This window comes from Anas platyrhynchos, chromosome 8 (assembly GCF_047663525.1).
Source record: "Anas platyrhynchos isolate ZD024472 breed Pekin duck chromosome 8, IASCAAS_PekinDuck_T2T, whole genome shotgun sequence".
Classification (NCBI taxonomy): domain Eukaryota; kingdom Metazoa; phylum Chordata; class Aves; order Anseriformes; family Anatidae; genus Anas; species Anas platyrhynchos.
The window spans coordinates 19,543,399-19,556,777 of NC_092594.1; the positions used below are offsets into that span (position 1 = coordinate 19,543,399).

Here is a 13,379-nt window from a genome sequence, read left to right on the forward strand (position 1 = left end):
GCAGGGGGAAACGGGAACTCCCTGAAGCCAGGCTGAAAGCAAAAAGTCAAAAAACCTTCGAGAAATAAGAGCAGCAACAGAAGGAACGAGGAGCTCTCTGAGCAGGAAAGGGGGCTGAAGCTCGATGTAATTGAGATTAAAGTGCAGGAATGAAAGTGTTCATAGATAAAAAAAAACTTGGTGGGTGTCAGGTATTTGCAGTTGGAGCCTGGGAAAGTGGGCCTAGCTCTTTGGGCCACCTCCAGGTGGGGACCTGCCCGAGCTATCACCCTCCAGTGATGAGCAGGGACACCAAGCCTCTGCTCCACAGTGGCTTTTGGGACTTGCACAGCTCTCATCTCCCAAGCGTGGAAAGAGCTACCAGCCGTGTGGGAGAGTGGGTGTCCCCACCACAACTCTTTCTCCCCCAATGTTTCCAAGCCCCTGGGCACCATCCTTCCACCTCAAGCCACTTCTCACCCAGGGACAACCTGCAGCAATCTCCTACAATCCCACCATGCTCACACCTCCACAGCCCACTTTAGGGTCCATCACAACACCAGCAGCCCAAAAGGGCTTCCCTCCCAGAGCAGAGAGACAAGGATTGGAAGAAGGACATCCTCATTTCTGTAAGGTGACCTTCCTCACAGATTTCCCTCTTGCAGCCTCAGAGGTGTGTGTCACCCACACCCACACACACCTTGTATAACTCTGCTTGGAGAACCCTGTGACACCAAGAACAGATCCACAAATTCATCGTTTCTTACAGCTCCTCAGCCCTAGAGCATCATTTCATTCTGCCAAACAACCAAAGGCAACACTCACTTGAAAGTTAATACAAAATACGCCAGATGTTTCCCAAAAAGATCCCCAGAGAGGCTGGCTTTGAGCTTGTGTTAGTACTACCGATTCACCCCGTGAACCTTCCTTTTCAGCCCCTCGGGGAAGACAAGCCCATGCAAGTCCCATAAACTTCCTGGCTTATGTGACAATTCTTGTGTTGCTTAAGCATAATGGGCCATCAACTTCCCCCTGGGATAAATTTGTCCCAGCAATCTGTGTTTTAGTGCTCTACATCTTGGGGGAGTTGATAGCATTTGGGGTTTATTTTAATGGGAGTTGGTAGCAGTGATCAATTGCAGAAGCTCTATTTCCACGGAAATGGGTATTTAATAGATTTTTGAAAACGGTAGTTATTGACCCAATGGGCCTTAATGGCTTAAAAACCATCTGATTGTAGTATGTAAGAGTAAATGCATATGATTTTCAAATGCGTACTGGAATAGGTAGTAAAAACCCTTTTAAATTGCAGGGACATGGTCAATAGGGAGTTTCCATTTGCTTGTTTGGCCTTTCTATTTCTATCGGCATGAATCATGGCCATCTCTTCCTCAAAGAGACTTGCAATTTCCTCACGGGTGAGATCATCTGAAAACACGCGACCCACCCGAGACCCACAAAGGTAGGAGGACATCTCTCATCAGGGCGGGTGGCGATGGAGAGGCAGGCTTTCAGAAGAGCTGAGCTCTCGTGCAGGGAGCAGAGGACACAGAGCACCTCATCCTCTGTGTCCCCGAGGGCTGCCCATTGCTCCCAGGGAGAGCTCAAAAGCCAAGAACACCTCTGAGACCCCTGGGATTAAGCTCAACCTACAAGCTCCCAGCTGATGATCCTGTACTCAAAGTCCCAGCCAGAAAACTTGGTTTATCTGGGGGTTAACATGGACCAAAACCATAAATAGGAACAAATTCCAAAGGAAGCCCAAATCCCCAAACTGAGACACAGATTTAAGGTTATTTCCCCCCAAACCTAGCAGTTCTCTGAGGTCTCCAAGGGCTCAGCACAGGCTGCTGTTACTCCCCACCTTAGGCCCATTGTCCCTCCCCTGGCTGCCCATTTTCAGGAGCCCACAGGGACATGGATATGAGATTCTTGTCTGAAACCAGCCTGGGGGCTTTGCAAAGAGGAGAACACCGTCTCCTCTTCATACACAGCGGGCACAAAGGATGACCAGACCATCACAGTGACTTCTGACCCCCCCCTTCCTCCCCCAAAGCACAAGCCTGGCCACCCCGAGGGCACAGACCTAGCAAGTGGGGAAGCCCCTGCACACCTAAGGGGGCTACATGAGGGTTGTCTGAGAGGCTGGCCCTTGGGAAGAAGAGGGGAGGTTGGATGAGGCCCTAAGCAACCTGACCTAGTGGGTGGCATCCCTGCCTACGGCAGAGGGTTGGACCTGGGTGATCCTTGAGGTCCCTTCCAACCCAAGCCATTCGGTGGTTATGATTCTCTGATTCTAGGGGAGCCGTCGGCACGAGGCATCATCACCTCTGAGAACAGGAGCAGAGCACTGGGCTGGGGGAGCTAACACACAGAATTTGCAAGGAGAAGAGCTCCAGACCCGACCCGGGGCAGGGAGCCCTGCAGCCCTTCTCCACACGGCTTGGCTCCAAAAACCCGCGCAAGCAGCAGCAGCAGCAGCCCAGCTCCAGCGCCCACCAGCACGCCTCGGAGAGCCTGGCTGTCCCCAGGGCAGGATAAGCGCTCGCCTGCTCTTCCTGCTGTTGATGCTGGCGGCCGAGAGGCTGCGTTACACAGAACATGTGCGCGCGCAGGGGGAGCGCAGGAATACGCTCACAGCCCCTTGCGGTTTCACCAGGCTGAACTCAACAGTGGCAAGTTATTCTAGAGCAGGCTCCAAGCTAAACAGAACCAGGTATGGTTCACTTTCCGCCTGGATTGTTTGTTTCAAAGGAAAATAAAAAACTTCCAGGGCCAGGGCTGAGCCTTGCAGCACTCTTCCCCTGCCGCAGGCTGTGCAGATAAGCCCAGTCCCCATTCAGACCGTGGGAGGGGATCTGCTGTAAATCAGCTCCCTCTCCCTTTTTGCTCACATCAGAATAAATGAAATAGCAGCACAGGGGGATAAAGGGGTCTCTGCAAACAAGTGGGTGTCCCCTGGAGCCCAAAGCAGGGACAACACAGGTGGGTGCAAGGCTCCTGTCCTCCGCTGCCACTGCATGGGCTGCACGAGGCCAGGAGACGCCAAGCAACCCAGGCAGGGCAGGGCTGTGCAGACACCAGCTCAGATTTTTGCCTCGCAGCTAGTCAGGACAGAACAGCTTCATCTCCTCACATTAAATGCCTCTTTTACCCCTCTATCTCTGTCTCCTGTCCCTCTAGGGCCTGAGGGACAGGAGACAGAGCCCCAGCACTGCGCTGCACAGCCAGAGGACGTGGTGGCAGGGAGTTCTGTGCCTCAGTTTCCCCAGCTGGTATTACCCTTCCCCACAGCACAGGCAGGTGGGCCCATGCTTAAAAACACTGCAGAACACACAGCCTTTGCTGCGCAGGGCTTTCAAAGGCATTAAAGAAAGTAGGCACCTACATCCCCCACTGCTGTTCAATGGAAGGCAAGGGTCCAGCTTTTCACCTGGTGCCACCACCTCCTGCATCCTCCTCTGTGGGAAGTGCCTCAGATTGCTGCTGGGAAGAAGGCAGGGCTGCAGAGAGACCTGAGACGTTGCTGCATTCACCCCGAGCTTCTCACTGAAGGGCAAATGTTTGTTTGTAGCCTTGACATTGGCTGGGTTGGGGATCGATATGCACAAAGAGAGGAAAAGGAATTTGTTCAACCCAAACATCTCTGCCTCTTCTTTAAAAAAAAAAAAAAAAAAAAAAAAAAAAAAAAAAAAGATAGGGGAAAAAACAAGTCCTCAGCCTCCAGCTTATTTTTAGGTCCCGGCAATTGGGTGTCCCAGCCGGAGTGCGGCGCGCGCAAGCCAGCACTCTAAAAATGCCTCCCTCGCAGATATAAAAAGGACACGGGATAATTTATTGGGGAAGCTTTGCAATGTAACAATTCTACGTTAACCACAAACAAACAACACAAAAAGCCAACCCTGGGGCTGCCTCTGGTCCCCAGCACAGCCCTTGGCAGGCGACAATCACTAGCACTCGGCATCCAGAGCCCCCCAGCAGAGCCTTGGGCTGTTTTGGGGGGCTCAGGCCGTGCCTAGCCTGGGCAGTCCTGTCCCCACTGCAGAGGGACAATCTGATTTCCTAAATAATGGGGCTGGTCGGGCCAAGGAAGACTAGACTCCTGTGTCTGCAGCCCTGCTTGCCAACCCAAATGTGGATAAATCACCCCCTGATACAGAGCTGATGGGGTGCCACCGGGCCACCCCGCTTCGGTGTTTCCTGGGCTCGCAGCCACAGACACGAGCACGGCGGGGCGAGGAGGAACACCGGGGAGTGCTGAAAGACAGGACAAAGAGCAAACCCCCCCAGTCCCAGCCCCCAGACACACTGTTCCTCACAATTGTCCTCTTGATACAGCCGTGCCCCAGGGTGGTGGGAGCTCCCAGAACAATAGCTCGCATCAGGGCAGGCTGTTTTTCCCCAAAAGCGCCCAGACTGCCTGCGGCCCCCGGCAGGGACCCGCTCCCGCTGCTCACAGGCAATTTGGGTTGTCCTCCTCCTGTCTGGCACCCTGGGGGAACCCAGCCAGTCACAAGCAAATCCGGGAGCTTTGCCCCAGCCTCGGGCTCGGGGGAAGCTCAGGCACCCAGAAGCACGATCGCAGACATGGGCTCTTGGTCACATCGTCAGCGCCTCGGCAGGCAGCCTGTCCTTGCGGTATCAAGGGCTCTACCCAGGACAGTCCCATCCGTCTTTGCCAAGGTTTGAAATTAGAAATCAATGGGAAGAGCCCAGAGAGAGTGGGCTTTCCCACAAGGAGAGACGAAGATTTTTATGGGCTCAGTCCAAGGGCTCTCATAAAACATTAACGCCGCCACCAAGAAATCCATCAGACTCTAAAAAAAGCCCTGTTAATCAATGCTCCTCTCCCGCACCTCTGCCAGAGAGAAGAAAGAGGAGGCCACCCTTGCCTCACCTGCTCTCCCCGGACACCTTTAGTGTCCATCAGGCAATCAGCCAAATTTCCTGACAACGACTCAAGGGCTGGGAGCAGTTCAGAGCCGTGAGTCCTCGGGGGTGTCCACAGGAGATGTTCCCTGAGGTTAATCTGGGTCAGCTTCTGAAGGCTCTGCTTTGAAAGCAGGAGGCTCCCAAAGGACCTTAACCCAATTAAGCATCCCTCCCTTAGGGGGGAGCCCAGCTACGCCTGCATTAAGGCTCATCAGGCGCCCGGCGGATCAGACAGCTCCGTACCGCAGCTGTGGCCATCCCAGGGGAGGCAGAGCTGAACACGGCTCTGAGGATGTGTGTGAGGAGGGAAAGGGGAGGCGTGGGGCAGGGCGAGCTCAGACACTGCCCCACACCTCTCCTTCTCCTACACAGCCTTCAGCGCCATGGCAGAGGCCAAGCGGGGAGGTGCCACAGCCCCTTTTTCCCTTGTGGCCGTCCCTTTAGGGACCATCTCCTCCAGCACCCGTGCTTCTGGTGGGGCTGGTGGAGCCCGGTGGTTTTCCACCTCCTGCTGATCCTTGTGGTGGCTCTGCTGGGTTCCGGGGTGCTGAGGCAGGGCCCGGCAGCTCTGCCCTTACGTGGGCCGCCCTCTGGTTTTCCTTTTCACGCTCCCTGTGTCACACACCAGACTCATTGACTAGCTGCCCGAGGGGGACCCTCGCTGAGTGTTAATTGCTGCTAATGAGCTGTTGCTGCTTTCCTTCCAAGAATGCCAATTACCGCGGCGCTCAGGCGCTGCAAGGCGATGCGTGTCTGCAGCGAGTCAGCGCGGATGTTACCCCGGCCCCTGGCACCGCGCTGCCACCAGCTCCTGGAAAATGCTTCAAACCCTGGATAGACTGGGCAAAGGATGACAGCCGACAGCCCTCCTGTCATTGTCCGTCCCCTCCCGCTTCCCATGGTGAGTCAGGGTGGCTGGGATGTCCTTGATGTGCTGTCTTCTGGGCTGGCTCTGCATGGAGCCAGCCGCCAGCACCCAGCCCCTGGCTGAGCTGTGCTGGGGGTGCCGTGGGAGTGCTGTGGGGACTGGCACGGTGTCGTGGCACAGCACTGGTCAGTGTCGTTCCTGCCCCGCAGCCCTGCCACCCCTCCTTCAGACCCCCTCTCCATCCCGTGCGCAGCACGGCCAAGGAGGGGAAGCACACTGAGATCTCCACCAGCTACAGAGCACGGCTCCCTCCACAAACATCATTTGTCCTCCAAGCTGCAGCCCCAGGGAGGTGAGGACATTAAAGGCATTTACAAGTGCTTAAAGTCACGCGAGCCAAGGCACCGAGACCCTTCACCAAAACTGCATCTGTCCACAGCCCTGGCGAGAAATCGCCTGGTGCCTCACTCCAGCTTTCTCCTTTGGATGATTTTTGGCAGTACTGAGAAGCATTCACACCCAAAACGCTGCCTCAAAGTGAAATACGATGGGGATGATTCACCGCACGAAAAGTCCTGGGGCTTTGTTGTGCCACCTTGCTCTGAAAGGAGGTGTCAGCAGCTGGAGCGTGGCCGGGGGCATCCTGCTGCCTGCCCCCACTCACCTCCCAGCACCCGGCTCCTCCCGGGCTGCCCTTAATCGGTCGGTTTGCTTTTATTTCACGTTATTTCCCTCATTTTGGCTTCCATCCTGAAAGTCCTCCTGCAGGTTCCTCAGCTGCCCCACTCCTCATAAACCTTTGTTTGGCCAAATTGTGGCCAAAGCCAAACGTGCTGGCTCAGCGGGAGCTTTCCCCAAGCAAAACGCCTTGAGCTTGTGTATTTGGGGGTTTGCCCACGGGCAACTGAACAGCACTGACCCAGCCATGCAGGCAGCTCTGGATCACCTCACCATTTCCCAGACCCACGCTACCAATTTCCCAATGTTTTTCCCAGAAAAACAACGGGGTGCAACTTCTCCATATGCCTACCACAGCTGCTGGGGTGCCCGAGGCAAGGGCTGTGCCAGCGCTCCCCGAGGGCAGGGAACGGCAGCCAGGGGGAGCTCGGCCGCAGCAGGGTTCAATTCGTGCCCCCACGTTTCCCAAATGCAGGGCACTCTGGATTTCTCCTTCGGAGCTTAGCCTACAATCAATCTTGTCTTATATGCAGACCAACGAGGTCTGCGGAAAGAAAAATTGCAAAAGATTTGTTATTTCCCTAGTGTTCCCATTTTCCCATTCCTTTCCCACAGAAGCAAGGTTTTTGTTTTGTTTTGCTTTGTGTGTGTGTTGTTTTTTGTTGTGTTTTCTTTTTTTTTTTTTTCTTTCCCAACTTTCAGGGGAAAATCCTGACAAATGGAAGCCCTGATTCATACCAGCAAAAATTTGGCCTTTTTTATTTTAAGGTGGAGCCCTTCTTGTCTGAGGATGAAAACATTCCTCTCGCAGCGCACACAGGGCAAGGACCAAGCCTTGGCCATGCTCCTATGGAGAAGCAAAGTCCCGCCTGGTGGCCAAGTGGCCATGGGTGGCCACCACACGTGGAGAGCAGTGGGGCAGGCAGGAGGGCCACTCGTCCCCCAGTGCTTAGGAAAGAGTTCACTCACCACGGTGGGAAGCAGGAGGACGGGCAGAGACAGGGTGGTGATGGTGGCTGCCACCAAAGAGACTTCCAGGGGTGGGGAAACATCTGCTGGGGGTACTTGGGCAGAGGCATCGTGTGTGGCTCCATGGCTGGAGGGAAGCACTAGGAGAAAGGCTCCTCGTCCTCCCCCCGGAGTGTGAGAAAAGCTTGAGAAGGAGGGAAGGGCCCCAGAGCCACTGCCCAGCCCTCAGGCACCTGCTTCCCTCTGCCCTGCGGTCCCCACCTGGGAGCTGGCAGAGATCAGAGGCTGGCTTGGGAAGAAAAAATTTATGGCCACAGCCTACCTACTCACACAGCTTAGAGAGTAAAAGTGATGGAGAGAGGAGACCAAAAAGCTACGCCTCCCTAAACCCTCCCTTGAATATGTGCTCCCTGGGGGCAGTGCTGCCCTCGGTGGGGATGGCAGGGGGGGAGCCCCACGGCCACGGGGAACATGCAGCTCTCTCTGACACTGAGACAGAAATGACTTAAAAAAAAAAAAAGGAAAAGCCATGTCTTTTTTTTTTTTTTTTTTTTCCCCTGTCTCTGGCCAGAGAGCACATCTGGCAGCGCCACGAGTGCTGGAAGCCATCAGCGCCGGCACTTCAGAGGCTCCGGCAGCCTGCGCCGGGGGAGGAGGGCGGTACACAGAGCGCACCGAGGGCAGCCCCCCCCGGCACGGGGGGCATCCAGGGGCACAGCACCACACACGGATGCCCCATGGGCACCTCGCACCCGCACACACACCGGCAGCCAGACCCCACGCCACGAAGCTGCTGCGTCTGGCACAAGCACCGACCACGCACGGGGCGGCTCTGGTGGCGCCGCAGCTCCCAAACCCCCCACACCTACCGCTGGGGCGAGTCGGGGTCGAAGCAGGTCCTGCCCACGTCGGCGGCGTGCGGGTCGCAGCAGTCGCCGTCGTCGAAGTCGTCCAGCATGTTGTTGCACTCCATGTGGCAGACGCCGTCGCGACGCTTCCAGGAGAAGCAGCGGCCGGGCCGGCGGCAGTCCCCGCCGTCGTAGCCGGTCAGGGGGTGCTCGCACTCGGGGTCGCAGCGCTCGTTGCCCACCTTGCTGGGCTCGCAGCCCAGCAGCACGGCGCGGCGGCGCAGGGAGGAGTTGCGCACCTCCAGCAGGCTGAGCTGCCAGGAGATGTTGTAGGGGCGGAAAGCGTCGCTCAGCGCCCGGTGCTGCCGCCAGACCTGCTCACGGCTCACCGTCGGCCGCCCGCCGCCGTCCTCGGCCAGGCTCACCACGCGGTACCGCACCGCCTTGGCCCCCCGCAGCGGCCAGTGCTGGTTGTAGTGGGAGACCAGCTCCACGTTGTCACACGCTGTCTGCCCGCAGGCCGGGGGACCCAGCGGGCGAAGGATGGGGGGCGCGGGGGGCAGCAGCGCCTGGCGCCGGGGGAAGGAGCCCTCGCGGAAAGGTGCCCAGCGCTGCTCCGGGGCGTCCAAGCCGGCGGCCAGCACCGGTGCCACCCCCAAAGCTGCCTCCTCCAGGAAGGGCCGCTGGAGCTGGGGCTGGGGAAGGGCTCCCTGCCACAGGGCCAGCCCAGCCAGGTGTCCCCGAAAAGTGTGGGCGTCCCCCCAGGCGTCCCCTCCCAGCAGCAGGGTGCGGCAGGAGGCCATGAAAGTGCTGTGCAGGGGTCCCCGCTGCCCACCAGCGCGGCCCACCCGCGCCCCATCCACGTATAGGGACATCCAGTGCCCGTCGTAGCTGGCGGCCAGGTGGGTCCAGGTGTCCGGGCGGTAGCGGTGGGACCCGGTCACCTCGGTGGCGGCGGTCGCCCGGTCAGTGCGGAGGGAGAAGAAGAAGCGGGCGTCCTTCTTGCCGCCCAGCCGCAGGGCGCGGATGCCCAGAGCCCAGCCCTTATCGCTGGCCGTGTGCGAGCAGTTGTCGAAGACGCCTGCAGAGGGGATGGGGATGGAGAGAAAGGAGAGGCGGTGAGGGCTGGAGCTCCATGAGCATCCTCGTGGCATCGCAGGTCTCCTGCACCTGCTGGGATGCTCTGCTGAGGAGCTGTCAGAGCAGCTGAGCACCAGCAGTAGCAAGGATGCAAAATCTGCACCGCCGGGCTTCTGCTTGGGGGAGAAAGGGTGAGGGGAGGTTTTGGATGTGTTGGGAAAGATGCAGAAAAACGCAGGTGGCCAGAGGCTGGGTAGCAGGTGCTGGTCACTGCTTGGGTGAGCCAGGAGGGGGCTGCAGCCAGAGAGGCCGAATGGAGAGTGGAGGAAGAGTGCAGACAGGAGGGGAGGAGAGGCCAAAGAGCATGGAAGGAGCGCATCTCACTGTGCACCGAAGCGCATCGCCAACCCGAGCTTTGGGCAATGGACCCGCTGCTTGAACAAAGTGGTTCTGGGCTCCTCCATCTCCAAGGCAGCTCAGTGTCCCATCACCCAGACTCACTCCCTGTCTCCCTCCATCCTCTTGGGTTAATGGCTGTGGCTCTGCCATGGGTGGCTGGAAGCACCTGAGGCCACCACGGCTCCAGCAGCCATCGCCTGGTGGCTGCCACCACAGCTGGGACATCTGTGGAGTCGTCACCTGGGGCTGGTGAGCTCAGCATTGCTTCTGAGCCCCACCAGTGGCACCTTGGCATGGGGGCAGGGCTGGCCCCATTTCCCAGCATGTTTTGACACTCTGGCTGTTGACAGGTTGGGTTTTTCAGAAGGCAAGAGCCAAGCACTTGAAGATGCCTTTCTCAGGCATGAAGCTGGGCTGCTTTGCTTTGAAAAAAAATCTTGGCCCCATCCTGAATCTCCCTCCAGCCAGCAGCGATGGGCTGGAATTTGAACCATCTTGAAAATCCTGCAAGCAGGCAGAGCTCAAGCCCCCCGAGCCCTGTACCTCAGCATCCCACCCCAGAGCAAGGCTTCGGGATAAGCCCATCAGCACCATCCCCTCCATCCCACTGAGCTCCCACCCCGACAAACCTCCCCAGGACGAGACAGAGCAAAGCCAAAAAGCAGGAGGCAGGAGAAGGAGCCTGGCAGCCGTGGGAAGGCAAAGCTGAGCGTGCTCGTGGACAGAGGGCTGGCTGGAAGGTGTTTGGACCTGGATCTCGTCTGGAGGATGGGGAAGGGGGAGCGGAACCTGGCCTGTGACGTTCATCAGTGATTAGAGCGATAACACCGGGTTTTAAAACAAGGGCTGCTGGCAGCAGTGCAAAAAAGTGAAGAGAAGCAGCGCTGCTTGAGCACTGATACGTGAAAAAACTGGCTGCAAAAACGCCCCCCAAAGCATCAGGGTATAAGGCTGGAGAAGCTGAGACAGCCAAGAAATAATAAACCCCATTGGTTCTGCTGCAGCTTGCGACTGCAGAAAAGTTGTCAGGAAAAATGTTTGATGGAAAAGTGACCAAAAAGGTGAGGTGCCCCGCGTTGTACGGAGCATGCTCACAGCACCTTCTCCATCGGGCCAGGTGCTCTGCTGCCCGCTCGGTACACCCAGGTCCCCAAGTGTCATCTCCTGGTCGCCCCTGGGGACCAAGCAGCAACGGAGCTGCAGCCCCAGGAAGACACCTGGGAACAAGCCTGGGGATGCTTCTGGTGAGGGATCTTCTGACCCAACAAGACCGCCTCTGATCTGAGTAACACCAAATCCCAGCCCGGTGCGAGGTGGGAAAGCTTGGAGATGCTCAGCTCTGCCCCGCTCTCCTCCCACCTTCCCTCACATGTGCACAGGGGATCGGGAGCATCTCCAGCTCCTCCACGGCTGCAGGTGGCCCCACGGCTGCAGGTGGTCCCAGGGCTGCAGGTGGCCCCCGGGCTCGGTCCCTGCAGGGCACGAGCCCTGGGCCAGCAGCTCTCTGTGTCACCTGCCTGCACCAAAGACGTCCCCGCCGCCCTGTCCCCCTCCCGGGCGGCCGGCCCCGCGTTCCCAGCTGCAGGGCGAGGGTGGGAAGCGGCGGGTGACTCAGAGAGCCGGAGGCTGACTCAAGCCTCCGGAGCTTGAGCGCGGAGCGGGAGATACTGGCTGCCCGAGCGGGTGCCAGTGGTCGCTGTGTAACAACTGGCCCACCCCCGGCAAGGAAAAAGAAGAAAAAAAAAAAAGCCTCGATAAAAAGAAAAGAAAGGAAACTAGCTGGGAAAAGTTAAGCCTAACACCTGCGGGGCCGAGCTCCAGGTGCAAACAGCTGTGCTGCGGGTGCGGTGAGGCTGGGGGACGGGGATGCAGCCATCGCCCAGCAAAAGGGGAGAGGAATTTAAGCAACGCGCCCGGGGGAGGGTGGCAATTGGGAAGGGAGTGAGGGTAACGGGAGGGTTTCTCTCCACCCAGCCCTCCGATCCGGCTCGGCACAGGGCTGCAGCAGCCCCCCGGCTCTCCCGAGGGGCCGCCGTGTGCCGGAGCCCTCTGCCCGCAGCTCTCCATCCCCTGCCCGCTGGCTCTGCTGGGGATGCTGCGGGCTCGCTCCCAGCGCCAAGCGCCCCCCAAAGCCGAAGAAGGGAGCCCCGGGGGGGGACACAGCCCGCAGCCTGTCGGGGGGGCACCGGGGAGCCCGGCCGGGAATGGGGCCGGGGCCGGGGCCGTGCGTGCGGCGCGGCTGCCACCGTGCGGCCGCAGGGTCCCGGGGCTCCGCCGGCGGGGAGGAGGAGGAGGAGGAGGAGGAGGAGGAGAGGGGAGGTGGAGGAAGGAGCGGGGGGGCTCCGTGCCTCAGCCCCGGGGCGCGCAGGGACCGAGCCCCGCAGCCCGGGCGCCGGTTTGGGGTCCCGCGACGGCGGGGGGCTTGGGACGGGGAGGGGACACTTTGGGGTCGGGGGAGCGGGGCGGGGACGTCACCTGCCGCAGGTGAGCAGCGCCCGGCGCTCGGCGGTGTCCCCGTGCCCGGGCAGCCCCCCCCTGCCCCCGGCCGGGTCCCTCCTCCCGTCTCGGGCCGGCCGAGCCCCCGGCGCCCCCGGACGCGCCCCGCCGTGCCCCCGTCGGGCCGGGCGTTACCTGCGATGACGGCCGGGTTGCTCTGTCCTCCCTCCGCCTTCACCCACAGCTCCAGGGTGAAACGCTCCCGCGGCACCTCGGGCAGCGCCTCCGGCCTCACCGCCAGCGTCTCCCGGCCTCCGGAGAAGTACAGGGCGGGCAGCGGCCGGGCCCGGGGGGGGCTCGGCACCTGCGGCGCCCGGCCCCGCGGCCTCCCCTCCGCCTCGCCCCGCTCCTCCTCGCCACCACCCCCGGCTCCCCGCGGCCTCCGACCCCGCGGCCTCCCGGGGGCGGCGGCGCCGAGCACCCCCTGGGCGGCCCGGCCCGGGTACAGCCCGTAGGGGTGGTGCGGGGGGGAGGCCCGGCGGCTCGGAGCCTCCAAGCCGCAAAGCTCCGGGGGGCCGGGGAGGGGGGGCCGGGGCACCCCGCGGGCCAGGCTCAGCGCCGCCAGCAGCAGCAGCGCGGCCGGGGGAGCCCCGAGGCTCGGCATGGCCCCGGGGGACGGAGAGGGGCGCCGGGGGAGGCGGGGGGGGGGGGGGGGAGACGGGACCGGGGGTGGAGACCCCGGGGTTTTGGGGAGGGGGGGACGGTGGGGGGCGCTCAGGGGGGCGGCGGGCGGCAGCCGGGGCAGCGCCGGGGCATCCTCCCCGGGTCCCCGCCGCTGCCGCTGCCCCCAACTTTTCCCCGGCGCCGCTCTCCTCTGTCCGCTCCTGCGGGCCCGGGAGGAGGAGGAGGAGGAGGAGAAGAAGGAGGAGGAGGAGGAGGGGGAGGGCGAGGGCACCGCCGCGGGGACCCCCTGTGCCTGCGGCGGGGCCGGGGCTCCCGCTCTCGCCGCGCCGCCGCTGCCCGCCGGCACCGGGAGGGATGCGCCGGGCGCCCTTATCTAGAAAGCCCCGAGGCGCTCCGCTCCCCCCGCCGGGGAGGGGTTGGAGGGGGGGGCTGCCTTATTTAAAGATGATTATGTCCAATCTAATAAACCCCGAGCGACGCATCGCCCTCCCCTCCCTCCCTCCGCC

At 60.5% G+C, this 13,379-nt stretch overlaps 1 protein-coding gene across 2 annotated transcripts in view; it reads right to left on the bottom strand.

Annotated features, from left to right (window-relative positions):
* Positions 1-12,868, bottom strand: part of PAPPA2 (pappalysin 2) — a 73,701-nt gene extending 60,833 nt beyond the window's left edge. For both annotated transcript variants that reach the window (XM_072041701.1, XM_038183197.2), the window contains exons 1-2: positions 12,385-12,868; positions 8,296-9,355 (exon numbers count right to left, since the gene is read on the bottom strand). In XM_072041701.1, coding sequence (XP_071897802.1) covers positions 8,296-9,355; positions 12,385-12,853 — 1,529 coding nt within the window. In that variant the 5' untranslated portion in view covers positions 12,854-12,868. The remainder of the gene's footprint in view (positions 1-8,295; positions 9,356-12,384) is intronic.
* Positions 12,869-13,379: the final 511 nt, after the last annotated feature.